This window comes from Pelodiscus sinensis, chromosome 16 (assembly GCF_052426305.1).
Source record: "Pelodiscus sinensis isolate ZL-2025 chromosome 16, ASM5242630v1, whole genome shotgun sequence".
Taxonomy (NCBI): Eukaryota; Metazoa; Chordata; order Testudines; family Trionychidae; genus Pelodiscus; species Pelodiscus sinensis.
Window position 1 is genome coordinate 9125228 of NC_143067.1, and position 27049 is coordinate 9152276.

Here is a 27049-nt window from a genome sequence, read left to right on the forward strand (position 1 = left end):
TCTACTGTAAAATCATCAGTGCTTTTCCGGAAAAACTATGCTGCTCCCGTTCGGGCAAAAGTCCTTTTTCGGAAAACTGTTCCGGAAAAGGGCCAGTGTAGACAGCACAGATTTCTTTTCCGCAAAAAAGCCCTGATCGTGAAAATGACGACCGGGGCTTTTTTGCGGAAAAGTGCGTCTACATTGGCATGGACGCTTTTCCAGAAAAAGTGCTTTTCCGGAAAAGCATCCTGCCAATGTAGATGCGCTTTTTCCGGAAATACTTATAACGGAAAACTGTTCCGTTTTAAGCATTTCTGGAAAATTATGCCAGTGTAGAAGTAGCCCAAGAGAATCAGCAATAGGAACACCTCCTCCCTCCCACAAACACACACACAAACACACTCATGAAGGAAGTCCTGTCTGAATCTCAAAAAGAGAGGAAAGCTGTCAGAAGAAATGTGAAGATGGATCAGCCCTATAATTTAATAAGACAAAGGCCAAAAAGTACACTTGCTTGTACGTGAACTTGCTTCTCCTGGACTAATGCATGGGAATGTATTATGGAACTCAGCAATATTCATGGATGGCAGTCCTGACTTTAGTTTCTAAAGCTTTACTTGAAAGGCAGCAGGCAAGAAAAAATTCCACAAATGGCAAATTAATTAAATCTTTTCTTCTCAGCCTCATTTGCAGAGGATTCTTTCTTGAGCCTGCAAGCTAAATGGATATTATAATGGAAAGATATAAGAAAAATAAAAGATTGAATGCTGTCCCATGTTAAATGCAGATACAGCATGGTAAATACCATATAAGCATAAGTGAAATGCTAACTATTCTTTATGAACAAGTATCTGAGAAATTATACCTTGTATTTTGTTTTGAATGTAAATTTAATGAAGCCACAAACACTACAAAAGTCTCATGTTCCTGTCTATTATTGCAATTTTTGCCTGTTGCAGTTCCTATGATTGTCTGCGCGATGATCCTTTTGAACATGATTGGCCTTCCCTTCCCCAACTGCCAGGAATTCACTACTCCATGAACGAGCAATGTCGTTTTGATTTTGGTTTGGGCTACATGATGTGCACGGCTGTAAGTAGATAGCTGAATTCTGCTGTTCCTCATCCAGGTTGTAATTGTCCTTGAAATTAGATTAATAAGAACATTATAGCTAGGGCTTCTGATTTTAGGTTTTAATGGATAAACAGTGATTTAAAAAACACCCTGTTGGGGAGGGGGAGAAGAAATCAGTGATTATCCAATAAACATGGGAAAAACACCAAAAATAGTTACTTGCATCTAAGAGCTAGTCTACACAGAGTAGTAATGTGGACAAAAAAGAGGTGATTTCTAAAGTGCACTAATGTGTTGCAGATTAGTTGATCTTTTTTAGACCCTTCTTAATGCACACGAAAAGTTCTGCAGCACATTTTAACGTAGTGCTTACCTTAAAGCGCTCTAGGGAATGTTACAAAGAAATTATTCATTACGGTATATACTGCTGTCATGAGTAATGTAATATATGTGACAGATATTGCAACTGCATACCATGTCTTTGGGGAAACATATTGGATTAAGGTTATGAATGATTTATGTATTGCTGTGGGCCAGGGATTATAAGCAACTCTGGTGTGGGAGATTGCGTTTAGCTCCTCCAGGAATCACGCAGGTTGTAAACATCTCCAGGGAAGTACCGCCCTCTAAAGAGGCTTGCATATACTGGCACAAACTGGGTTTTCCAGAGATCAACAGATAAAAGAAGGGCTTTGGGCAGAACAAAGCTTCATTTAAACTGACTCGGGACCTTCTTTCTGATCCAAGCGGGGGGGAGGGCAATTAAATATGTGTTTAGCGTGTGTTTAAATCGGTTCATTGTTTTTGTTCCATTTTCTCTGCAATGTTTTTGTCTTACAAGAAAAGGGGCTTACTTAGGCAGAACAGGGTGGTAATGTGTAAATGCTGGCAATACGCTGGTCATAGCTGTTGGAGAGAGAGCTCAGGGCTTTAGGCTGGCTGGCTTGCTGGAGGTATCACAGTGTGAGGCCGGGAGCTGTGCAGCCTTAACTTCCTCATCAGAAGGAATGGGAGAAGAATCCCTACCTATAGACATGTAGCCCAAGGTCCAGCAGGCTTCAGGAGCAGCCTTGGGAACTACAAGCCATGGATTACAAACTGCAGCATTTTGGGAGAACTTCCTGGTTCCTCTGTGCCCCTCCCTTCCCCCACAGCAGGGTCTTAGCGCTGCCTGAGCTGGGCGCATGCAAGCTGCAAGCAGAGAGGAGGCTGCTGAACTGGAATCCTGTTCTACGTTCTTTACAGAATAAAGCCTGTTCCGGGTGGTTTGCCTGAGTGGGTCTGGTCTGAGGTGCACACACCCAGACACACAACGCACAGCACACAAAGGAGCCACAGGTCTACTCGCCCAAAGTTGTGTAAAAAGGCACAAGGCTTCCCCTATGGGGAATAACCTCATACTGGGCTAGTGAACAGGAGGGCTACAGACAGATGCTGGTTGGAGGCCTAACCCCTAATGGGTCGTGCTTGGAATGGACTGTGGAAGTGGAGAATATAGGTGATATTAGCCTGAAGCTGTGACAATACATATTACCCATTTACAGTATATATAACAAGGGAGCCCCCCTCCCAACCTCTTAATTTTTGACATCTACATAAATCTCAAAAATTGCTACAAATAAGTCCTGCAGAGGAAACTAATAAACACTGCAAAACAGAAGTGCTAATTCTACGGAAGCCTGCCCGGAAGGGTGGTATGCCCAGCTAACCGTAAACAGGAAATAATAAACCAACGTCAATGTGACACGGAAGCTCTTACTCTTGTTGGGCCTTTTTTTTTAAATCAGAGGTCAAGACATTACTGTGTGCTAATTTCATTAGCAGTGCCAGGCTTGAAACACAAAGTCTGTGGTGCCATTTAGCCTGCAATGCACTGTGCTGGTGGCTGCTTACTTCTCTTTTGCAAAACTCCCTCCTAGGCTAGAGAGGATCAATCATGCATGGTGGGTATAAGAAGACATGCTCTCCCCCAGTGCCCAGAGCAGAGAGCCACAGGAAGCAGCCAGCTGCTTAAAGTGGCATGAGGCTGCTCTGTGCCGGAGGGTCCTGGCGGAGTAGCCCATGGGCTGGATTCAGTGGCTTTGCTGGCCTGATCCAACCTGCAGGCCAGATCTTGCCCGCCCTGGTCTACTGCCATCTAGTGCATGTAGCTCATCAGAAGGTGGCTCATTGCCCTTGTCCATTCGATCCTGTGGCATTGAGATGAATCACGTTTCCAGCCTCGTGCCACTCAAGACAGAATTCCACTACCAGAGTCAGTGATGTTGCCTGAAAAAGTTACTCAGCTGGGACCTGGCCACAGAGATATTATTAAATGACCTTTATTACTCAGGGATAACATCTGCCTTTTCCAAAGCTGGACGAAAACAAACGACAGAGCATGTTTCTAATGGAATTCTGGCTCGGACATTTCCAGAAGCAACATGTGCTCTGCTTTTTTTGCATCCTAGTTCCGTACATTTGATCCCTGCAAGCAGCTGTGGTGTAGCCATCCCGATAACCCTTATTTCTGCAAAACAAAGAAGGGGCCCCCACTGGATGGGACCATGTGCGCACCTGGAAAGGTGAGACTGTATATGGCTTATTTTTACGCTACAGGGCATGCACGTATGTGTTTGCGCATTTGAGGGATTTCATTGAGAACCAAGGAACGAGATAGCAGTGTTCTTTCTGGTTTGACCTTCTTAGAATATGTGGGCAATCTGGCACACTCAGTTCAGCGGCAATACAAAAACGGTCCACAAAAGTGGGAACATTGGAGATTAATTCATTGTCAGTCCTCAGAGTTGTGTTCACTGCAGACCACGAGAAAAAGACAGAGGAAGTTGTGAATTAGAAGGACTGTATGGATCTGATTCAAGTGCAGATGCCAGTGTCTTATAAAGTGGACTATAGAATAATGGAGTTGGATAGTCATTGTTATATAATGGTTCTCAGGGAACAAAAGGAAATATTAGGAGTTTTGGAAATGAGGGAGAGAAACTTGCAGATGGCAAAGGTTTGGGCTGGTTCCTAGTCTTTTGAAGCCACTTTACTTAGCCCTACCATATAAAATGATCAGTTAACCTTTTACAGACCTAACTGCATGCTCATTAAGGGTCTGATCCCCAAACCCATTAACATTAATAGCAACACGCCTTCAAACAGCCCTGGGCTTTGGATCAATCAGTCTGTCTTTTGGGGGAGGGGACTGTTACCACTTGGAAAGGATTTTTCTAGATGGTGTTAAAGTGACACAGTTTCCCCAATGGATCACAGAATTTGTACAGCAAGTAAATCATGTTAGCAGCTGCTGCTGTGGCTTGAAACTTCTCCTTTTGGGTAAAAAATGTCATGTGTGGGTCTAAATTCTCTCCCTCTGTACACTGTGATCTGTTGGAACCAATTGCTTTTCTTTTTTTCCTCCCCAGATGATTCCTATCTTGTAACACCCTATTACCTCTGGGAAATGTGTCAATAAAACTTGAAAAATGAAACTTTTTAGTTAAATAGTCATGGCTTTCCTTTTGGTTAAAAATATAAAGTTAACTATTTGGGCAATTAATAAATATAACAAATATGCAGTATTGAACATAATCAACCTTGGAAAATGCTTTCTTGTTTAACTGTTGTTATCGTATAGCACAACATTTGAATGTCAAAGTAACTCATTCTTTATAATATTTATAAAATTTTGTTCCAAATATGCTATTGAATGGAGAGAGCACTTCAGAACAAACTTTACTAATCGAACCTGCCTTGGTTGGTGAGAAGGAAGGAGGTCTCTTCTATTTCTCTTTTCTATTACTGTAGTTAGGCATTTAAATTCACTATGTTGCCAGATAGCTAGTGAGCAGAGACAGAGGAAAAAAAAATGGAAGCCATTCATAATACATGGCAGGAGAAGGTTGAATTTTGAATGCAATCAAAATAATATTATTTAGTTATATTGAAGATAGTACTTATATCATAGATAGTATGTGAACTGTTTTTTGTTCTCATACTGAACTGGCACCCTTAGGAACAGCTGATACTGCTGTATGCGTTTAGGATAAAGTCCTGTCTTCATTGTAGACAACAGCTTAACACCCATTTCTTCCTTAGTTATTTACTTCATTAGACAATTAGCTAAGGCAAGGGATAGCTGCAGTTTTGTCACCTGCTAATTATTCAGCGTTCCTTTCTTGAGTCCTGTGTTGAAGCATATCAGCTTGTACTTCTGGAGCTTCATCTGGAGGAAGGTTAATAAAAACCACAAACAAATAAAAAACAGAACTTCATCTTTGCTCTGACAATCAAAACTACTGTGGTTGGTTTCACATGGATGGACAGAATGCACGTGCCTGAGATCTGTAACATGATTTTGCATTAAATGTTTTTATGAAACTGGAGAAAAATACAATTATTTTCATTTTGCTTGCTCTCCCTTTCTCATGGCCCATCAGTTCACTTCAGTGCTTCACACAAAAATTGGAAGAAACAAAGGACATTAACAGGCTATAATAGCCTTGTTCTTGAAACCATATAGTCAAGGATCAGCCAAAGTTTCCATTATAAACAAAGATCTTCAGGATTTTATGTCCTTCGGCTGAAATGTTGCATACTGAGTTTCAGGCTGGAGAAAAATTTTACAGCTAACTGTATAAATTGGCCTTTTTTTTCTTTTTTTTTTTATTTAAGTGCAGGGGAAAGATGCAAGAGAGTTTATGCATATTTTGAAACTTTAATAGATAATAGAACTATCCCTCAGGACATTTCCAGATTTTTTTGGTCAACATTTTGTATTCTTTCAAGAGATCCTTAGAAAATTATACAGGAGGGACCTCCCTGGTTCGCGACCCTGGGGAACTGAGCAGTCTTTGAACCATGGAGTTGGCCAGATCAGGGGAGGTCAGGGCTCCCTTTCTGACGGTCAGTCCTGGGCACTGAGCTCTGCTCCTGGCCACTGCACTGTGCTCCCCACCACACCGGTCCTGCTGAACCTCCTGAACTTGGCCAGCTGGGGCTCTCTGCTCCAGCAATATCTTCGGTCCTTCCAGATTTTAGAGGTTCAACCTATATAAAATAAAAAATATCTTGTTAAGTAATATTCAAAAAACTGAGCTGAACCATTCTTCTCAAGAGCATGAGTTTTTAGAACGTCCTTAAATTTGAACTTGCTTGCTTCTGAATTTGCACATTATATTTATCAGGAAGTCAAGGGTACTTGATGGTTCTGAATATAGGCAAATCGGATGAATTCCCTGCCACCTTGTCCTTGCTTCTTTGCCCCTATTTTTGATGCCTGCTCTCTGATCACTCATTTTGAAATATACCAAGATCTTTTTTATCTAATAGATTACGTTGGGCGGATGTGATTGTGCCATTCACACAGTACAGAGAGAGGAAAGTACAGCCCGTCCTTTGCAATTCCCTTTTATATGAAGTGCAAGGTCCCACACTTCTTCCTACCTGATCAGAGTCTAAGGGGAAAAAAAAACAAGTTGAAAATTTTGTCTACACATGGAAACTTTGTCTACGAATTTGGAATAATGTCAGGCAAAAAACAGAGCAACACTTTTCAGCTAAAAGTGTTGGTTGAAAAAAATCCATTTGTTTCCCATTTCTGAGATTTGCAGCTATCGTCACTAATTCCTAGTTTCCATTTTAATACTGGGCCAATCCAAACACTGGTGGTGTGTCACGAAAACATGCTGGCGGAAGGATTTGGATGCCAGAAATGGTTATGATGTAGTTTTGGAGACTAACAAAGAGATTTTCACCAGAGTCTTGCTTGCAGAGTACTGATAGCTGCTCTTTGAACCTTGCCAACCACAGTTGACCTTACTGAACAAAATCTAGTCTAGCCTGTCCTCTCCTGCATGGAAGAAACAGTCAGAGGATCAAGACCACCCATGATAATGACAAAATGACTAGGACGTTTTCAGCAGAAGTGATATGGCAACATAACAGTCTTCAATCTGAATTCCCAGCTCTTATCTTAGACACAGCTCTGAAATTAAGGAGTGAAAGAACAAACTGTTACATTTTCTTAAACCTGACATGTTTGTCTGATCCAGCAAGATTTTCCAAAACTCATCACAGTTTCCGACACCAGTCTTTTGCCTATCAGTAGGGCCCTACCAAATTCATGGCCATGAAAAGTACATCATAGTCTATGAAACCTGTTTCCCTCCTCCCCCTCTCTCAACCCCCATGAAATCTGGTCTTTTGTGTGCTTTTGCCCTGTATTATACTGTCATAGGGGAGATTAGAATTTCTTAAATTGGGGGATCCTGCTCTAAAATGGGTGCAGAGGGGCAGATTGCCATCCTTATTTCTGCACTGACTTCGGAACTGGGTGACCGGAGATCAGCAGCTGCTAACAGAGTGCCCAACTCTGAAGGCAGCACCCACCAGCAGCAGTGCAGATGTAAGTGTGGCAATGCCATTCCATGCCACCAATGTTCCTTGTAAACTGAGTGCTTGGGCAGTCACCCAGGAGAGAGTCAGATGCTCCCCAGCTGATTAGCAGAACACCCACCACCGGCAGCATGTATTTCTAGTGGTGGTGCACATCCACACATGCCTTGTTGCATATAACCAAATTTATTCTGACAAGGATAGAAAAAATAGAAGGAACACTGCATGCCACCCTGACTTGTGCGGTGCTGCTGATGGGGGACTCTGCCTTCAGAGCCGGGATCCCTCCCAGCAGTCATTGCTTTCCAGCTGCCCAGCTCTGAACGCAGTGCCACTGCCAGCAGCTGTGCAGAAATAAGGGTAAAAATAGCACAACGCCGATACAATAACCTTGTGACTGGGGTGGCCCGTGAGCCTAGGCAAACTAGGCAGTTGCCTAGAGCGCCGCCGGCCCGGGCGCCCAGTGATTACATCACGGCCATTGATGGCCGTGCAGGCGGGGGCGCCAATCGCGCCGTCTGCCTGGGGCGCCAGCTGCCGCAGCCGACTCAGGCCGCTCCTGCTTGTGACACTGCCACCCCCCCAAAAACACACTCATACAAAACTCCTTTTTGGGTCAGGACCCCTACAATTACACCACTGTGAAACTGCAGATTTAAATGGCTGAAATCATGAAATTTGCCACGTTAAAAATCCTATGACTGTGAAACTGACCATGAATTTGATAGCCCTACCTGTCAGTTTATCTTCAAATGCTTCCATTTGAAGCCTAATATGCTTCTAGGAATTACTGGAAAGAATTACTCTAAAGTATTTGATTTTGCCACTTCCCAGCACTTTCAAATGGATTTCCATTGAGCAAATGAAAACAATTAATCCACTGAATTTTGTTCATTCACAAAAGGCTGACAGCTCTGTCTTTTTAGTGACGAAATGACAAAATATTTTCCTCACTTCTTCCTTCCCAGGTGGAAAAGGAAATATTACTGTGAAAAACCCTTCTTTTTGTCAAGCAAAATATTGATTTTTGTTACATATTGTGGAGAACTTGTTTTGCATTGCAGCAACATCTCATTTTTATCAGTAAGGTGATAAAACTCTGGACAAGGAGGAATTGCAGGATCTGGCCCTATACTAAAAAAAACCACTTTGATCTTGCAATTATTTTACACATGAACTTTAATACTATGAAATCTGAGCAGTCCCATTAACTTTCATGAGACTACTCCCATGTGCAAAGTAAAGCATGTGCACAAATTCTTGTGGCATAGGAGTCTTAATATGAAGTTGTGTATTTTGCATAAATTCCTTATCTGCAGATAAGGAACAACTATACAAAGCTTAAATCTCATTAATGCATTTTGACCTAAAAAAGCATGTGTTTTCCAGCTGATGATTTATTTACTTGTGTCTGATTCTCTTAGCCTCAGGCTTCTCTAACTGCATGAAGTCATTATAAATCTTCTGGCGTGTTTTTTTAAACTAGCGCTTTTTGGTTGAGACATTTGCTTTGGCTCAGACAGCTAGCCCTTCCCCATGAGAAAGAAACAAGGAATAAGAGAACTTTTGCAAGGAGAAGCTATAATCCTTTTGCTTTCTACAAAGAGTAATGCACTGACTTATGCCACCTGGCAGTCTTTTATTTTGTTCAAAAGCTTCAGAGGGGTAGCCGAGTTAGTCTGTAACTGGAAAAACTTAAACAACGAATAGCCTTGTAGCCCCTTAGGGCCGTGGTCACCAACCCGTCGATCACAATTGACTGGTCGATCGCGAGGCCTTGACCAGGTGATCGCGAGAGGTTCAGGTACCCCCACCCCGCATTTTCCCCCCACTCCCGAGAAGCCCCACTACCTACCTCTAGTGTAGTGCCAGCTTCCCACGGGGTGGACGGAAGTTCTGTCTGAAGCCCGCGTCACTTCCGGCGGATCCAGAAGTGCGCGGGCTGCTCCACTCCCACAGCTCTGTTGCGTACTGGGGGAGGGGGCGTCGGCCCTGGAGGAGGAGTGTGGCGGCTTCCCTGCGCCACCAGCACCAGAGGGGTGAGTCGAACGCAGGGGTTTCCCTGTGCCGCGGAAGCAGGGGTCGGCCCCAGGGTTTGGCCGGGGCAGGCACCCGCGGGGGGTTGGCTGCACTGTGGGAGGGGAAGGGGATTTGGCCCCGGGGCAGGCGCCCACGAGGGTTGGCCGCACTGTGGGAGGGGAAGGGAGGAGCGGGGGTTGGCCGTGCCGCACCGTGCCGTGGAAGGGGGGTTTGGCCCTGAGGCAGGGTCCCACAGGGGTTTGGCCCCGCTGCGGGGGGGGGGGCGGGTTTAGCCCCAGGGCAAACACGCGAAGGATTTCCCTCTGCCGCGGGGGTGGGGGAGGAGTCGGGCCCGGAGGAGGCATGTGCTAGCTTCCCTTGGGGGGGGGGGGGGGGAGAATCCTGGGAGGAGGCAGATGCAGAGGACTCTCTGCTGCCACTGGCACCCCGCCCCCTGTCCGCACTCCCCACTCTCCAGACCCCACTCCCCTGTCCCTAGCTACAGAGCTCTGTCCCCGTTCCCGTACCCAGCTACAGAACTCTGTCCCCATTCCCCGAACTCTGTCCCCACTGGCACCCTGTCCCCTGCTGCAGAACCCTGTCCTCTGCCCTCCCAGCATCCTGTTCCCTCTCCCCTGCCCCCAGCCGCAGAACTCTGTCCCCACAAAGTGTATAATTATAAATGCTTCATTTTAGATTTAAATAGCATGAATAAAAAACAGACCATTTATTTCATAACTATAAACATGTGATTTTAATTTTATATATCGCATAATTTAAAAATTAACTGTTTATCAGAGTGTGTAAGTAAGGGCTGGGGATAGCAAGTGATGGACAGGAGGAGAATAGAGAGGGCGAGGCTTCAAGGAAGGGGCGGGGCTTCAAGGAAGGGGCGAGGTGGTAGATCTTCGCCTGTTCTGAGATTTAAAAAGTGATCTTGGGTGTAAAAAGGTTGGAGACCACTGCCTCAGGGTGTGTCTAGACTACAGGGTTTTTTTTGAAAAAAGTGGCCTTTTTTTAAAAAAACGTCACCTGCATCTAGACTGCAGCTGCGTTATTTTGAAAGTAAATTGAAAGAATGCGGCAGTTCTTTCGACTGCTGAACACCTCATTTCACGAGGAATAATGCCTTTTTTCAAAAACCCTCTTTCAAAAAAAGGCGCTATGTAATGCAAATTGTGCTTTTTCGAAAGAGAGCATCCAGACTGCCTGGGTGCTCTCTTTCAAAAAAGTGGCTTGCTTTTTCGAAAGTGCTGGTTTTAGTCTAGACGCTCTTTTTCGAAAGAGGCTTGCAGTCTAGACATAGCCTTAGAAACTAACAAAGCATGTAGATGGTATCACAAGTTTCGTGGGCACAACCCACGTCACTTTTATTTTGTTGCTTGAGAGAGAGGTAAGAACCCTGGTATATTTCAGTGACAGTGACATTATTCTTGAATTTTGCCACATAAAGCACAGATCCAAGCACACAGTTGAGTTAGCAGCTATTTTCTTCCCTGGCACCATTTTAACAAGAAGATGATCCAATTGATCATTTCGTTTTGTTTCCCCTCCTTCATCAAATCGAGGAAATCATTAAAAAAGTTGACCAAGGAAAAAGAATTTTGACGAGGCTTATGTACACTTGGGGCAGTCCAGGTAACTGCCCACTAAAAAAGCAGACCTCAACTTCCCTCAGGAAACAGTTGGATACATTAGTCACCACAAAAGCTGTCGCTGTGTCTACACTACGAGGGTATTTCAAAATAAGTTATTTTGAAATAATAACTCCTGAAATAAATATTTTGAAAAAAGCAGGAGCTATTATTGTGAAATAACAAGCCCATTATTTCGGAATAACAGGCTGGGTAGTGTGGATGCTCGCCTTGTTATTTCAAAATAAGGGGGGTTATTTTGAAATAATTCCCCAGTGTAAACATGTCCTGTGAAAATACTTGACTCGCCACTCAAAGAAACATATATTCTCTGTAAGCTATGCACTTGTGTGGCCACTCAGAAGAGATTAAAATGCTGCCCGGCCCACTGATTTTTTTATTTCTACTGTTTGCACATGCCTCGGGGCACATAAAATTATTTTACACAAGGATAGAAAAAATTTGCACATGGATGGAAAAGATTCGAGGGGACATTGGCCATGATGAGGAAATCAAAATCAATCTCTCCTTGGTAGGATATCAGCACTGCATGGAGGAGATTGAGAAGCACAAACCTAGCCTACATGCAAGGACTATCCTACAAATGTTTGGACCGAAAAAACCAAGATGTGTCCTAAACAGGGCAAACAAGACCTACCTCTAGTAACTGAGGATCAGACACAGAAAGAAGGTTTACCAATGCTTTCCTAAAAATTCATTTGGAAATGCCCGTGTCCCTTTGAACGGGGATTCTCAACCATTTTCTTTTTGAGCCTCCGACATGCTATAAAAATTCCATGGCCCCTCTGTGACACAACTACTATTTTTCTGCATAGAAAAGCCAGGGTTGACATGAGAGGGAAGCAATTAGGGCTGTGCTATGGGGACCCCATGAAGCTAGGCTGCTCAGGCTTTGGCCCCAGGTGGGTGGGGCTCAGAGCAGCTTTCTCCCCTGGTCCCCAATGAGTTTAATACCAGCCTTGTTTGGTGACCCTCTGAAACCTGCTCACAGCCACCATGGGGGGCTTGGACCCCCAATTGAGAGAGGCTGCTTTAGAAACACACTGGCACGATCTTGGCCTCTATACCTTTTGCTTCAAAGAACAGCTGGAATCAGCACTGGAACTTTTACTGTAATAGATTTAAACTTCCTCTCCTGGAAATTGAACTTGTTTTTGACTATCTCTTTTGCCAGAAAAAGCGGCAAGACTATAAGCAGAGTTGTCTCCTCTTCTACTCAGAAAACAGTTGATGTTTACCCTCCCTTTTTTTCCTTTCTTACCAAAAAACAGTTTGTGCTTGAATGTCAGTTACATAATTAAAATGAAAACCTCTGCTTTTGCTAGAGTAGAGGTTCCAACTGGCCCTTCTCCAGCTGATTAAGAAGTTAACTTGGTTAATGGTGGGAAGGAAAGAATCCAGTTTCCTTCATTACACGGCAGATCAAGCTATTTATAATTGACATCCTCACGCTCCTTCCCCTTGCAAAAGTAGCACCATGCTGGAGTCTATTGCGGATCTTAGTCTCCTGTGCAGGCGTCCCCTGCAAACTCTTCTCCTTTCAACCCTAAATGAGAATTGGCAGAGCTAAAGATGACTCATTTTGCATGTTTTTTGATGGCTAAACTTCAGCTTCCATGTTTACCATGTGGAGACTGGCAATCAACAGAGGACTCACTGCTCCTGTGAAAAATGAGACCGTTTCTTTTCTTGGTACAACAGTTCATCACTTCTATTAACTCACCATTTTGTGAGCCAGTCAGTGCTTCAGATGGGTGGTTTTAGTAGTGGTTGCATCCTACCCCATTTCTCCCTGGTTTTGGCTGAAAAAAAAATGGGGAAAAGTTTAAACCATGCCATCATTTTTGGAGGGGGTGACTTCCATCTCCCCTCCCTTCTGCTTCCTGAGTTCAAGCACTAGCTCATTTCCAAGTAAGCTGTATATATGCAGTTGATCTCCTATAGGCTGTGTGGTTTGGGAATAATGTGTATATTACACATCCGGGTTCAAGGCTTTGACCATGTGAGAAGGATTTTTAGACAATTGCAAACCAGGAAAGATTAAATGTCATCTTCTCTCAAACAAGGTTGAAATTTGGACTGATAAACCGATGCATGCTTCCATGCAGGTCCCAGCCACCTTCCGACTGTTGATCAGACTAAAACAGTATCAGTAAAGAATCTGAGAAGGGTGCCATGCTGGCCTTTCAAATTCTTATGAAGCTAGAGAAAAAAATAGGGATTTTTCGCATTTCTTCTGTGGTGTGTTGGCTTCTCTGATGTTTCCTCAAACAACATGAGAAAATTAACATTCGCAAGGCTAAAGAAAATTCACCATGAATGGCTTTTGCTGGTAAATCATAGAATCATAGAATAATAGGACTGGAAGGGACCTCGAGAGGTCATCGAGTCCAGCCCCCCGCCCTCAAGGCAGGATCAAGCTCCTTCATAAAGCTTTTCAGCAATAATGTGTACATATTACTTTTTGTTTCTTAACTTCATAGCATTTTTTACTCACATCTTTAGATGTGAGCCCTTAGGAGCAGAGTATTGGGTTTTGTTTAGGTGTAGTTTATCTGTTTTAGAGCCATGTGTAAATATAGTCCAATGCCCCAGTTTTATTTTGGTATAAGGCATCTGGCATCGAGGACCAAATACTGAGACGGCTGAGCAGTTGAGATCAATGATACTGTCCAGTTATTACATGATGTTAGTGAGGATGTTGCAGTCTGGCCCTTTATTGACTTTCACGGTCTTCTGTAATGGATGTGATCCCTTAATTATGCTTTGACTTAGTGTATTTTACAGTCATGATAGAGAATCAACAATTTATATCCCGTTTCTCCTCTATTTGTGCGAGTTATGTAACCAAATTAGTGATACAATAAATAATCTGAATAGTGATTCAAAGTGTCACTAAACAATTCAGCCTATCAGCAAAATACATCATGTCACAATTTTATGAATGATTCCCCTTTTTATTGAGTTTATTGATGATTGTCCATCACATCTAATAATTTATCTCCCTTAGTACTAACCACTCTCCACTATAAGGAAGCTTTTGTGTTATAAATCTTCTCTTTTTGTTTTTGCTGGAAGCATGCATTTGGCCATATGCTCTGCTTGTACTGGCTGCCAAATTCTTGGATTTGAAGGCTTGTTAAGCTGTGTAAAATGTTGTTGTTGACTTGAATGAGAAGAAATGTAAGTGAATGATTGCACTTGTTGGTATGGCCATCTGTGTGTGGGAGCCAGGCCTCTCACCTTGACGGGAACTGTTAAAACAGACAAACTGCAGTGTCAGTGGAGTGTAAAATAATTACTTATTCTAAAATATCTGGCACCTAGATTTCCTCAGTGTGACTGTTATATAAGCAGGAATGAGGAAAAGTAAGGGGCAAATTTTGCTGTTCTTAACCGAGGAAAAACTCCCATTAACTTCTGTGGGAATCTTTCTTAAGGACTGGAGAATTTGGCCTTGACCTATTAGGGGTCTTTTTGAAGAGGGCAGGGAGGAAGTTGAAAAGATAGAAACTTTTTTGGTGTTTATCAAGGGTGCAGCTTTCAAACTTTTTAGGACCTGTGCTATGCAATGTTGTGCTATACACATTGAACCTGTATGGTCCAGCAACACCTGTCGTCCAGCAAGACCATGAATGTCACAGGACCAAAAAGCCCTAGACAGAGAGGTTGCCAGTGACTAGCAGCCCACAGGACCAGTGGTCTGGAGGCAGGGAGCCTGACCAATGGGCTAACAGTGGGGAGCGGGGAGCCCTATTGGCTGGGACCACAGAGTCCTGCTGTGGCTGAAGTGAGGCCGGTGCATAGAAAAGTGTCACCGCGGGGGGTGTGGAGTCCTGCTGGATGGGGGTGTAGAACTCTGCAGCAGCCTGAGTGAATTAATTGTACAGCTGGTGTCAACGTACCTTGTTTCTAATTTCCCCACCGTCTCACAGTGGGAGGCTTACAGGAGCAAATGCTCCGACCGACTTTCCTTACTTCTCCCAGAAGCAGGAGTACCAGCCACTGATGGCGAGTACCCTTTGAGTTTGATTTGGCAGGTCTTAACTAGACCCGTTAAATTGAACTCCGGAAGATTGATTGCAGCAGTGTCAATCTTTCGTTTAATGAAGACATGGCCAGGGAAATAACTGAACCCTTTCTCCACTGCCTGCTGGAGCCTTTCACTAACATGTAATGTGGACAGGGTTCACGTTTCACTGTCTTTTGGTTAGCTAACACAACCAAAAATTTTGTGCAGTGTAGATGTAGCAACAGAGACAGAGAAAACCTTTTAGGTCAGAGATTAGTTTCTCTAAGGTATGATTTTTGAGACTTGTTCTCTACTTTCCCCACTGCCTTTGGAAAAATACTTCGAGGTTTAATGATTTCACTGGGCAGTTATCCATTAAAATGTGGTCTAGAGGAATGTGCACAAGGTTGGGAGTAAAGTGGCCCTGAGTTCTAATCTTGTTCTGCCTCTTTACATGAGTCTTTTTTCCCACTTGTATTTTGAGGATAATAAAACCTATCTACCTTGTAGGGTTGAAGTGAGGAATAATTAGTTAATGTCTGGTACTGTGCATCTAAATGCTAAGTATTGTTTATTTAATGCCATATCTCTTCCAGTATGTTTGGCTTTGTGATGGCTGGCTTGAGGAGACATACCTACGCTACTTCTCATCAAGCTAATGCACTAAAAACAGAGTGTGGGTGCAGCACATGAGCAATGAGATGGCTGTCAGTCCTGAGTGGTGTTCCCTGTAAGCTGAGCGCTTAGGTGGCCACCCAGGAAAGATTGAAATGCCACCAGCTGATTTGCAGGGTGCCTACAGCAGACAACCGCTACGTCTAGACTACAAAGAAAAGTTGGAAAAAGATACGCAAATTGCAAACGGCACTGTGCTTTTTCTGCTTTTCTTTCTAAAGAGGCTTTTCTGAAATTTGGCACATCTACCTGGTGCCAAATTTCGAAAAAACCTGCTCTTTCGACTCATCCCTTATGCCTTGTAGAATGAGGTTTGCAGGGATGGCGAAAGAGTGCATCCGCTTTTGAAAAAAAAAGTGTCTCCTGGAATTGGTAATCACGTCCCTTGCTTGAAGGTTAGACATCTTCTGACAGTAATTGTGCACCTTAAAGCTTCCTAAACAATGTAGGGGGTGGAGGGGTGCTACCTTTCCCTCCTCTGCACACAATATTTTATGTACTGTAAGGACACTATGTTGCTGAAAGAATCCCCATCCATGGCCAGATAAACCGAGTGCATCTGTGCTATGAGAACCAGGACTTTGGATTTTTGGTTCCAAAAGCTTAAGTTTCTACCACTAGTTGTTGTAAAGTTAGGTTGCAGCCATAAGATGGAGCCATAACATTCTGGAGGAGATTTGACATTCCAGGCAATAGAGGGGCAATATACACACTTAGACCTGGTACACACTTAGGTCTCAATCCTGCAAGAACTTACGCACATGCATTTCTTTATGATAGGTAGAGTTAAACATGGGTATGTTTGCAGGATTGGAACCATAGACACATCAGGGCAGTGTGGACTCATTCTTATCTTCTGGAGAAGTGAAGAAATTCTTAACCTGTGCCTGCAACCGAAACCTGGGTATTATTTTCAGATTTCATGCGCCGTAATAATAGCCAAGTACTCTGAATAGGCGCTCAACTTTATCAAGGTGACAGCTACGTCACATTAATCCTTCTCATTGTTCTCTTTTAGCACTGCTTTAAAGGTCACTGCATCTGGTTAACTCCAGATATCTTGAAACAGGATGGAAACTGGGGGGCATGGAGTAAGTTTGGCTCCTGTTCTCGATCCTGCGGTACAGGGGTAAAATACAGGACACGGCAATGTGACAATCCACAGTGAGTTCAACATACAGCGGGAGCTGGGCGTTTTCCTTTATATACCATGAATGATTATGGGGGGGTTGCTGTTAAGTTGCTGATAAAGACTGTTGCATGCCCAGCATTGGTACAATAGCAGTATAAATGGCGAGGCACAGCTTAGGGGAATAGAGAAGAGAGCCGTACATGCCTCAACCCCAGGGTCCCTCCCATGTCTTGAGTGGTATTTTTAGTGAAAGGCTCCAGCAGTGGGGAAAAGCTCTGGCAATGGGGAGTAACCAGAGATTTTCCTTGCTCTTTTCCCCGCTGACAGAACTTTCCCTGTGGCATGGAGCTGCATGGGGAGTGTCCGTACACGGCACAGCGCTATATATGTAGACCTAACCTGAGAGACAGACCCCCTGGGCTAGATGCTGCCAAAATTTCTAATGACCCACATTTTGTCTGAACCACTGAAGTTGGTCGTAACAATACAATACATCACAGATATTTTGTAAACATTATTGTATTATTAACATCAATGGAAGTCGAAAGAGTCCCTAAGGGATTTCTAAAAACAAAACACCCCCCCTTGCTTTACTCATTAACGCTATAGTTAACCATTAATTCTTTCCTATTCGCAGCCCAGCTAACGGAGGCCGTACATGCTCGGGGCCAACCTATGAGTTCCAGCTTTGCAACACTCAAGATTGTTCTAAGGAGTTTGATGACTTCAGAGAGGAACAGTGCAGACAATGGGATCCTTATTTTGAATATCAAAATACAAAGCACCATTGGCTCCCATATGAGCATGTCGATGGTTAGTAATTCTCTATCTTGATCTAATATTGTCTTGGGCCAGGCCTACACTTACCCCGAGATTGTCGCTCCAGAGATTGATCTTCCAGAGTTCGATTTAGCAGGTCTTGTAAGGACCTGCTAAATCAACTGCTGATAGCATCCCCGTTGACCCCAGTACTTCACAGGGTAATGAGGAGTAAGGGAAGTCAGTGGGAGATTTTCTCTCATCAGCTATTCTCGTAGTTGGAGTTACATATCTTAAGTCAAAGTGATGTCGCAGTCCCCACCACTTCCCGTAGCTGCCATTGGCCAGGAATGGCGATCTGCAGCCAATGGGAGCTGTGATCACTAGGGATGTAAGTGACTAGTTGACTAGTCGACTATCCGATAAGCAAAAGCTTATCAGATAGGAGACTAGTTCCTCAACTAGTCACTTCCCTCCCCAACAGAATCAACAAGAGGGGAAGCAGGAGCCAGTGCTTGGGAGAGCTGGCTTAAAAGCCAGTTCCCCCCAACACTGTCTCTGCAGAGGGCAGGAGAGTGGAGGGGACCGGGCGCGAGCCAGGAATCAGCTGATTCCTGACTCGTGCCCAGTCCCAGATGCTGCGACTCTTAATACATTTAAAAATCAGAAGTTCAGCAGGGGGAACCTATCACCAGCCAGCAATCAGCTGTCCCGGCTCACACTGGGTCCCTTCTGGGTTTAGCTGCCGGGACCGGGAGCTAACCCTGTTGCGGCTCCCTTGCTTATCAACTAATCGACTAGTCGATTAGTTGATTAAACTATATTTAACATCCCTAGCAATCACCTGTACCTACGGAAACACAGGTTAGTATAGCAGTGACAACCTGCCAAGGATTAACTCTGATGAACTGCCGCCATTTCATTGCCTGCCCCTGCCACAGTGTATTGAAAATATGATGAGTGAGATAAAAAGCAAATGACTTTATGACAGTCAATGGAGCAGCTGCGCATCTTTAAAATCAGAACACTTTGTTCAGTTCCTTAGTATGGATTAAGAATCCTAACTGGCAGCCAAGTTTTCAAATTTTGGCCTCAGCAAAGAGTGGATAATAGGGAACCCAGTTGCCAGAACATCAGTTCTTTGCGAGAGTTGGCCACATCTGGTTTCTCAGATCCCAACAAAGGAAACGTCAATCAGTATGCATTCAAAAAGAGAGTTAATGGCAACCAGGAGTGGCTGGCAAAATGCCCATGTTGTTCATGTTCATTGTATCCGAATTGCTCCCTAAAGCAAGTCTCACTTTTGTTTAACTTGTTTTTTGGCTTTACTTGTTTCTTCAGTTCTTGTGCAACCTGGGATTTTAAGAAGAGCAGAAGCAGAGAGCTTCATGGTTTCATTTCAAGATGACCATTTTCTTTCACACAGAGTGGGGGGAAGAACAGTGTGGCCCACAAACCTGTTTGTATGAAATATTCTTCTACAGCACAGGGGTAGGCAATAATTTTTGACCAGGTGCCACTTCAGAAATTTTTGTTTTGGAGGAAACCATGTGGTCCAATATTCTTTGGAAACCAGTGTCAGATACAGTGTAGCATTGTAGCTACATGAGGGCAAAATCTGCCTTTTCAGTGTTATACACAGTGTGGCCAAAGCAGCGTTCCAGTCCTGAACTGCCCCAACATAGGCCAGCTTACACAGTAGAGAATGCAGCCTCTTAAGAAGTAAAATGGCCTCTTTGGGGTATGTCTACATTGCATTGTAAACCGGGGTCTGTGGGACCTGGCCTCGTGGACTCGCTGTTTCCAATTCCTGCTTGAGCGTCCACATTGCCATGGAAACCCTGGTTCTGATTGCTGGGCGTGGGTCTCAGAGCCACGGTAACATGTCTGTTCTGCACATGATGGATTCAGCCGTGAGTCTCAGAGCCTGGGTTAGCTGCCGTAGGCTTGCAGGGCTTGTGCTATGTGACTAAAAATAGCAGTGGAGACGTGAAACCCGCCCAACTGACTGGCTCCGAGACTTGCAGCTATGAGAAGGAAGAGTACCAAGGAGGGGGTGGGGGTGCTGCAGCACCCCAATGTTTTGGGCACTCTGGCCACATGCTCCTGCCATCCAGGGTCCCAGCTGCCAGCCCAGCTGCTCCCCACCGAGGGTCTCCGCTTCCAGCCCCAATTCCTGCTCGGCTGTCATTCCCTTGCACAAGGGGCTTGGCCATCGGCCCTGGGGCTCACTTAGCTGCTGGTCCCACCTAGGGTCCTGGTCAAGTGTCCTGACTGCTGACCCCAGCTCTAAGGAGGCGGTGAGGTTCTGGAGAGAGGTCAGGAGGTTGCAGCTCAGCACCCCCACTCCAAAAATTGTTCCCGTGCCACTGAGCAAGATACAGTCCCAAGACCAATCCACCAGGTCTTTATTACCCAGCAGTTTCCAACCAAGCCTTTAGAGAATAATGCTGATAGCGCGGATCTCTACTGGGAGCAGACACCATGCTCACGGCTGCAGAGAAGGTGATACAGGCCGAGAGCCATTCGAACCGGCGTTCAGACCTTGCACGCACGAATGGTTCAAGTTGACTAATAAAACACGGGGTATTTTGCTTTCTAGCTAAAGAAAGGTGCCACCTGTACTGTGAGTCCAAGGAGACCAGCGACGTCGTGTATATGAAACGAATGGTACACGATGGGACCCGCTGCTCGTATAAAGATCTGTACAGCATCTGCGTGCGAGGGGATTGTTTGGTAAGTAGCAGCACTTCTAACATTTCTCAAGGCTTGCTGCTGCCTTGAAAGCATTAGAACAGGAACTTGAATGTTCTTCTCTGAAAACGGATGTTTAAGTGAGCGCTGTCACGTTTTGGGCAGTAGAGAGATGTCATTAGAATGACTGTCACAATATTGTGTGTGATATTTGCAGTTGCTTTGCCTGGGAATTGAGTCCAACCGCATCTACCTACACAAGCCGTAGTAGTGGCAGCGTTTTTCAAGCTGAACCACGATGGTTAGCTTTCAGGGAAGCTTTTCCTATGGAAGGCTTGGTGGCGATGGAATGGGTAGTAAAATATGAACATGCAGCAACTTTTGAAGACAGTGGTGTTGAAAGGTAGCAGATGGGAATGCTGTATGTATTTTGAGCCGGCTATAATCACCAACAATTTGTATAAATCAGGATCTGCCTGTAATTCATCATTCTGTGAAATTGCAGTTTGCAACTGAATTATAGCCCCGATTCAACAAAGCATCCCTCCAGGTGTTTAACTTTAAGTAGGTGGTGGCTGACCCCCACTTCATAGCGATGCTTTCCTGAAACAGGAGCCTAATGGATCACAAAATGTATTTACCTGCGCTGCAATTACTGTGACAACTGAAAACGCATTAGAACCTTTTTGGGCATTGACCAGTAGATTCTTAGGGAAGAACTATAATTTTTTAGCTTAATCTTACAACCGTGTTTTGATGTCCGAGGCCAAGGATCATTTGAGTTAAAGTTTGGATAAACAAGTATCATTGTCTCTCTTCTGCTCACAGAAAGTTGGATGTGACAGGGTCATAGGTTCCTCTAAGCAGGAGGATAAGTGCGGTGTCTGTGGAGGAGATAACTCCCACTGCAAGGTGGTGAAAGGGACATTCTCCCGGGCACCGAAGAAACAAGGTCAGTTCACTCAAGTTGTATTGTTCTGGGTGGATGATTTCAGTGAGTTCTTTTGTTTGTTCGTGCTGGATCTCTTTGTTCCCATGACAAGGGCAGACCTACTGCAGAGAGCTCCAGGCTTAGCTATTCTAGCAGGCACTGTTGGAATTTTATCCTTGAGATGCACCTGGAGTTTGGAAGTATGTGAAGACCTTTTTCCAGGTGTTCATCCCTCTATATCAGAACTTGGCAAGAGATGGCCTGAGGGCTGTATCTGGCCCGCCTAACACTTTGATCCAGCCCGTGAACTGCATCTGGCTTCTTTCTATCTATATTTTGCTGCCCATGCCACCAAATTTCCAGGTGGTAGCTCAGGCAGTAGGATCCTATTTAAATGGCTCCCAGCTCCCAATCGCAGCACTGCCGTGGCAGGGGCCAGAGCCATGAGATCTTTAAATAGCAGCAGCAACCCAGGTGCCTGCCAGGCAACATGGTGGCAGTGGGGCTGGGAGCCATCAGCCCTTTGCTCTGTTTTTACTTCAAAGCCTCCGGCCCCAGACAACTCTGCAGGGAGGCTAGTCCCCAGCCCCGCCCCTTCTGCTTAGGCCCCACCCATTCTGGGTAAGGGGTGGAGCCAGCCTGTGACCAGTACCAAAATCCATGAAGTGACCCCCCTCGAAAATTATTGCCCATCCCTGCTCTATACTAAGATCAGGTCCTACATATACCATAGTTGGCACCAGGAAGTGATTTTAAAGGTTTCCCCGCAAGAGACGTTTAGACCGATATGTGTTGCAAATGTCTCTGCAGACTATTGAATCTGATTTCATGGAGTGCTATGACACTGTCTTATCTCTCGTCATCACCAGACTGGAACCTGGATTTGCTCCTCTTCAACATATTGTTTGATCAGTTGGGAAGAAGTGGCGTCAGTTTGCTGATGATCTTCGAGTTGTTTTTGTTAATCCAGAAGTCACTGTTTCCTCCCTCATTCCCTAGTAGAGGGATAGGAATGGCATCATTGCTTAGGCCCAGCTTGTTTTAAAACATCCTGAATTTTGTCAAATAAATCTACTTGCATATAGTAAAATAGCCTTGTTCTGGTTTTATCATATTGACCAGTTGTTGTTTTTTTAATTATTGCAATAAAGGGTACATTAAGATGTTTGAAATTCCTGCTGGTGCAAGGCACTTGCTTATACAAGAAACAGATGCCACCATTCATAATCTCGGTGAGTGTTCATCTGTGATATATTTTCTGTAGAGGCTTAGAAAGCTTTCCTCCTTCTCCCTCTGCCTCACCCTCCCCAGCTTGTAATATGTGTGTGTATCAGTCTATACATAAGAACTCCTCTCCCTTTACATCAGGGCTATTCAACTTCGGAAGCTCCGAAGGCCACAGTGAAACACACAGCACATGCTGAGGGCTGCAACTTAAGTGTGGTTGCATACACATGCAAATAAATATGCAAATATACGCAAATAGCTGCTTTCACACTGATGGGCATGAGTACAAAGACTAAGGCAAAACTACACAACACGCAGGCCCCCATTTAAGTCAGGTATGCTGATATTAATAAAATGCAATATTTGCCCGATTTCCACCCATCTAACAGCACTTTTAATGAGCAATGACAGTCCAGGAATTTAACTACTAAAACACATATCAACAGAAGACCATTACATTGACTAGTTTTTTGTTTTGGCTCCCACCCACGGGCCGCGTGTTGAGCCACCGTAAACCCAAACCGCACCACAGGCCACAAACAAACAGATCGTGGGCTGCATGTGGCCCACGGGCTGCGTGTTGAGTAGCCCTGCTTTACATGCACAAATTAGGAAACTTGTTAGAAAATGTGATCCTAATTCCCTTATATTTTATTTCTTAGCAGCATCGCAAGATGATCCCAGAATCAGTATGTGTCTGCTGCTGCAGGGGGTGATGAATTTCATTAGAAAGTGTGATAGCATTTGCATTGTCCTCACGTGTATAGTTCGCAGTGTGAATCCTGTATTCAGCTATTTCCTAGCTACCGCCAAAGGTAGCAGTGTCATTCTCTCTGTTTCAAATTCTGCACCGTTGTTAATGCTAATGATACTAGGATATCCAATCAATCACAAAGTTAAGACAGTAATTGAAATCCTCTCCTTACCGCATAAAAGGGATCAGTCAGAAGTAATGTCCAATAGGTTGTTAGCTGGAAGTGGATTCACAGCAAATGGTTTGCTAATTCTGCTATGAATCATTCAAGTTTCTCTTTGGTAAATGCTTCCTTATAAATGCCATTCTTTGCATGGAGGCTGGGAGGGGGGAGGTCTGGACGGAAGCTACTCAGTGAATTCCAGTGTGTATAATGAATACTTCCTCTTCTACCTTCAACACAAAAAAACCCTTAAGTCAACTATGTACCTTGGCACACGATGGGAAATGGTTGCTGAGAAAGGGATCTAAGGGTCATAGTGGACCACAGGGTAAATATGTGTCAACAGCGTGACACTGTTGCAAAAAAAAGTGAACATAATTCTGGGACTTACTAGCAGCAGCGTTGTAAGTAATACATGAGAATCAATTCTTCCTCTCTACACTGAACTGATTAGGCCTCAGCTGGAGTATGGTGTTCAGTTCTGGGCACCACATTTCCAAAAAGATGTGCACAAGTTGGAAAACATTCAAAGAAGAGCCACAAAAATGAAACGTCTAGAAAAGACGATCTATGAGGGAAGACTGAAAGAATTGGGTTTGTTTAGTCTGGAAAAAAGACTGAGGGGGGACATGATCACAGCTTTCAAGTACCTAAAAGGTTGTTACATGAAGGAGGGAGAAAATTGTACTTCATAACCTCTGAGGAGAGGACTAGAAGCAATGGGCTGAAATTGCAGCAAGGGAGGTTTAGGTTGGACGTTAGGAAAAATCTCTTGTCAGGGTGGTTAAGCATTGGAATAAATTACCTCGGGAGATTGTGGCATCTCCTCCTTTGGAGATTTTAAGAGCAGCTTAGACAAACATCTGTTAGGGATGGTTTAGTTTAAAAAATAGGCACAGGGAACTGGAGTAGATGACCTCTTCAGGTCCCTTCCAGGCCTCTGATTCTATAAGAGAAGCCACTTCCTTCATCCCCAGTATAAATGGTGGGACAGAAGATCAGCAACAGATAAAACAGTGTATGGTGTTGCCTATTTTGCTGCCCTGGCTGGAGAACATCTGACTGCTTTTCTTGTGCCCAGATACTCTCTATCTGCACCTAGCACAAGAAACTCATAACTCTGAATCCAAGTGCTGCAATTTCAAGCCATGTTTGCTGGACATTAGGGAAAGAGAAATCGAATTGTTGATCGAAGCAGGATATAGAGATATTGTAGAGTAGCCCCAACTCAGAACCATCTCCCTTTAGCCTCCACTTCGGGAAGCTGGTTTCATCAAGAGGGGGAACAACATAGAATGGAGGAAAGACTCTCTTAGATAGGGTTGCCAGGTGTCCGGTTTTTGCCCAAATGGTCTGGTATTTGTGGCCTCAGACAGAAGGCCGGTGGGGACATTCTTCTCCTGTCGCGTCTGACAGAGAAGAACGGAGAGCATGGGGATTTTTATATTTTATTTTATTTTTTTTGCTCAGAAACTTTGCTTCCCCCTTTTTTTTAATCTCCTTTTTTTTTTCCTCCTCAACCAATTTTTTCCCCGCCGTGTTCGGGATTTTTTGTGAAAGTATCTGGCAACTCTACTTAGATAGGACCCACATTCTAACAGGTGAGAAAAGCGATTGCTGCCACCTCAACAAAGAGTTTACTCCAGGGGATAGGGATAGAGCTGTGAAATACAGACAGGCTGCAGTGATAGGAATCAGTACATGGCGCCAAGAGGTCCACTTGGTGATGGACATATAGCGAAACACCTAGGGATTGCTGGGATACTCGTTGGTACCTGTATTTTAAGGCTGTAGAGGACTGAACAAGAGAGGTCTGGGAGCTGAATTTAGTTTTCTAGAAGAAGTTTTGAGTCAAGACTTTCCCTTTTAGTTTACTCTAAAATGCTTCCAATTCCATGCTCCTTGGTATTTCAAAGTATGGATGTATGGATAAGTGTAGGAAGTAAAGAGGTTTACATTCATTATGCACCAGGGAACATTCTCCTGAAATGGAATCACCCCAAATCACTAGCCACTTCTGAAAATCTTGGCCCGTGGTTGTTGGTTTATTTAAATTATGAGGTGGAGGAAAGCCTGCAGCTGCTGAGGAACACTTGAGTCAGATGTACACATTTGCCAGGGACATCAGTCAGACACTCCCATGTCTGGTAGGAGAAGATAGGATAGAAGTTACAGCTGAATCGGAGAAAGAATAGGTTCAAATCACAAAGGTGTATCCTGGAAAAGTAACTGGAGCTAATACAAATACACACAGGGTGAAAAAAATTCCTCAGAATTCTGTGCACTAGAGTGAGAACACAAAATGAGAGAAAGCAGAATGCCTAAAAATCTCTCTCTTAAACCACTGAGAGAACTGAGACAGGACAGATACTGGCGAGCTTAGAGCTCTTTCATTTTGTCATTAGTAAAAAAAAAAATTAGAAATTAGATGAAAACCCCAGGTATTCATATTTTGTTATGTTCCTTCTAGCAATTAAGAATCAAGTAACGGGGAAATTCATTTTAAATGAAGACAACTATGTACCGGATTCTAAAGTATTTGTGGACATGGGTGTGGAATGGGAATACCGGAATGATAATGACAGAGAAACAGTGCAGACCATGGGGCCTTTGCACAATGGAATAGTCATCCTGGTAAGTCACTTGAAAACCATCTTCTGTGGGCTGAGTCATAAAGTGCTATAATATATTGCAGTTTCCTTTTGTGAAATACATTGTCATCTGCTTTCAGAATAAAAATGATGTGTTTTAATCCCTTTCCAATTTGCTCATTACCACTTACTGCAAAGGTGTTTAACAGTGACTCCAGGCTTATATGTCAAGGTTCTGTCCTTCCCGATTATTTCCTGTGGATGGCCTAATCATCACTAGCTAATAGATATCCAACTTACTGATCACAGCTGAAATGCGAACATTACAGAAAAAAATCAAGGTAGCACATCACAGTCCGATACAGTGGCGGCCCGTCAATACAGGCGGTCGCCTAAGGCACTAAGATAAACGGTCATTGAGGGCTTTGGAGGTGGGTGTGCCGATAGCGCACCGATTGCACATTTTGTCTAGGGCGCCAGTTGCCGGCAGCTCGTCTAGGGCCGCTCCTGGTTCGATATACATTACCCTTTAACAATTTCTGCACCCACTTTTGAAAATCTCTGCCACAGGATCCTTTTGCATCAACATTCGTTTCATTGAGTCCCCTAGATGGTTTAATTCATATCAGAATTTTATTTCAGAAATCTTTCAAACTGTGCTAGTGATCTACTATATATTGAAGAGGGTTTGTCTGTCTGTCTGTCCGTTTGCTCAAGAATGGCTCCTAAATAGTAAGAGCTAGGACCACCAAGTTCAGTATACAGCTTCCCCTTTTCATAACGTAAAGCTACATAGGGATTCGGTTGTGCCAGGAAAATGGGATATGCCTGGAATGGGATTGCTTCTCATAAAACCAAACAGAAACGAGACAGAATCACCAAATCAAATACAGTCCTTAAATTTGACGTAACCGAGTGAATGTTGAAAGACACTGAACCAAGATGAGCCAGAAAAATAGGATGAACCTGGAAAAGGCTTGTGTCTCAATAAACCTTACGG

General features: G+C 44.0%; 1 protein-coding gene across 1 annotated transcript in view; it reads left to right on the forward strand.

Annotated features, from left to right (window-relative positions):
• Positions 1–27049, forward strand: part of ADAMTS2 (ADAM metallopeptidase with thrombospondin type 1 motif 2) — a 310181-nt gene that overhangs the window by 256972 nt on the left and 26160 nt on the right. Inside the window, exons 9-16 of the mRNA XM_075900502.2 lie at positions 942–1074; positions 3507–3620; positions 16817–16962; positions 17568–17743; positions 20292–20425; positions 21212–21335; positions 22466–22546; positions 25929–26092. Coding sequence (XP_075756617.2) covers positions 942–1074; positions 3507–3620; positions 16817–16962; positions 17568–17743; positions 20292–20425; positions 21212–21335; positions 22466–22546; positions 25929–26092 — 1072 coding nt within the window. The remainder of the gene's footprint in view (positions 1–941; positions 1075–3506; positions 3621–16816; positions 16963–17567; positions 17744–20291; positions 20426–21211; positions 21336–22465; positions 22547–25928; positions 26093–27049) is intronic.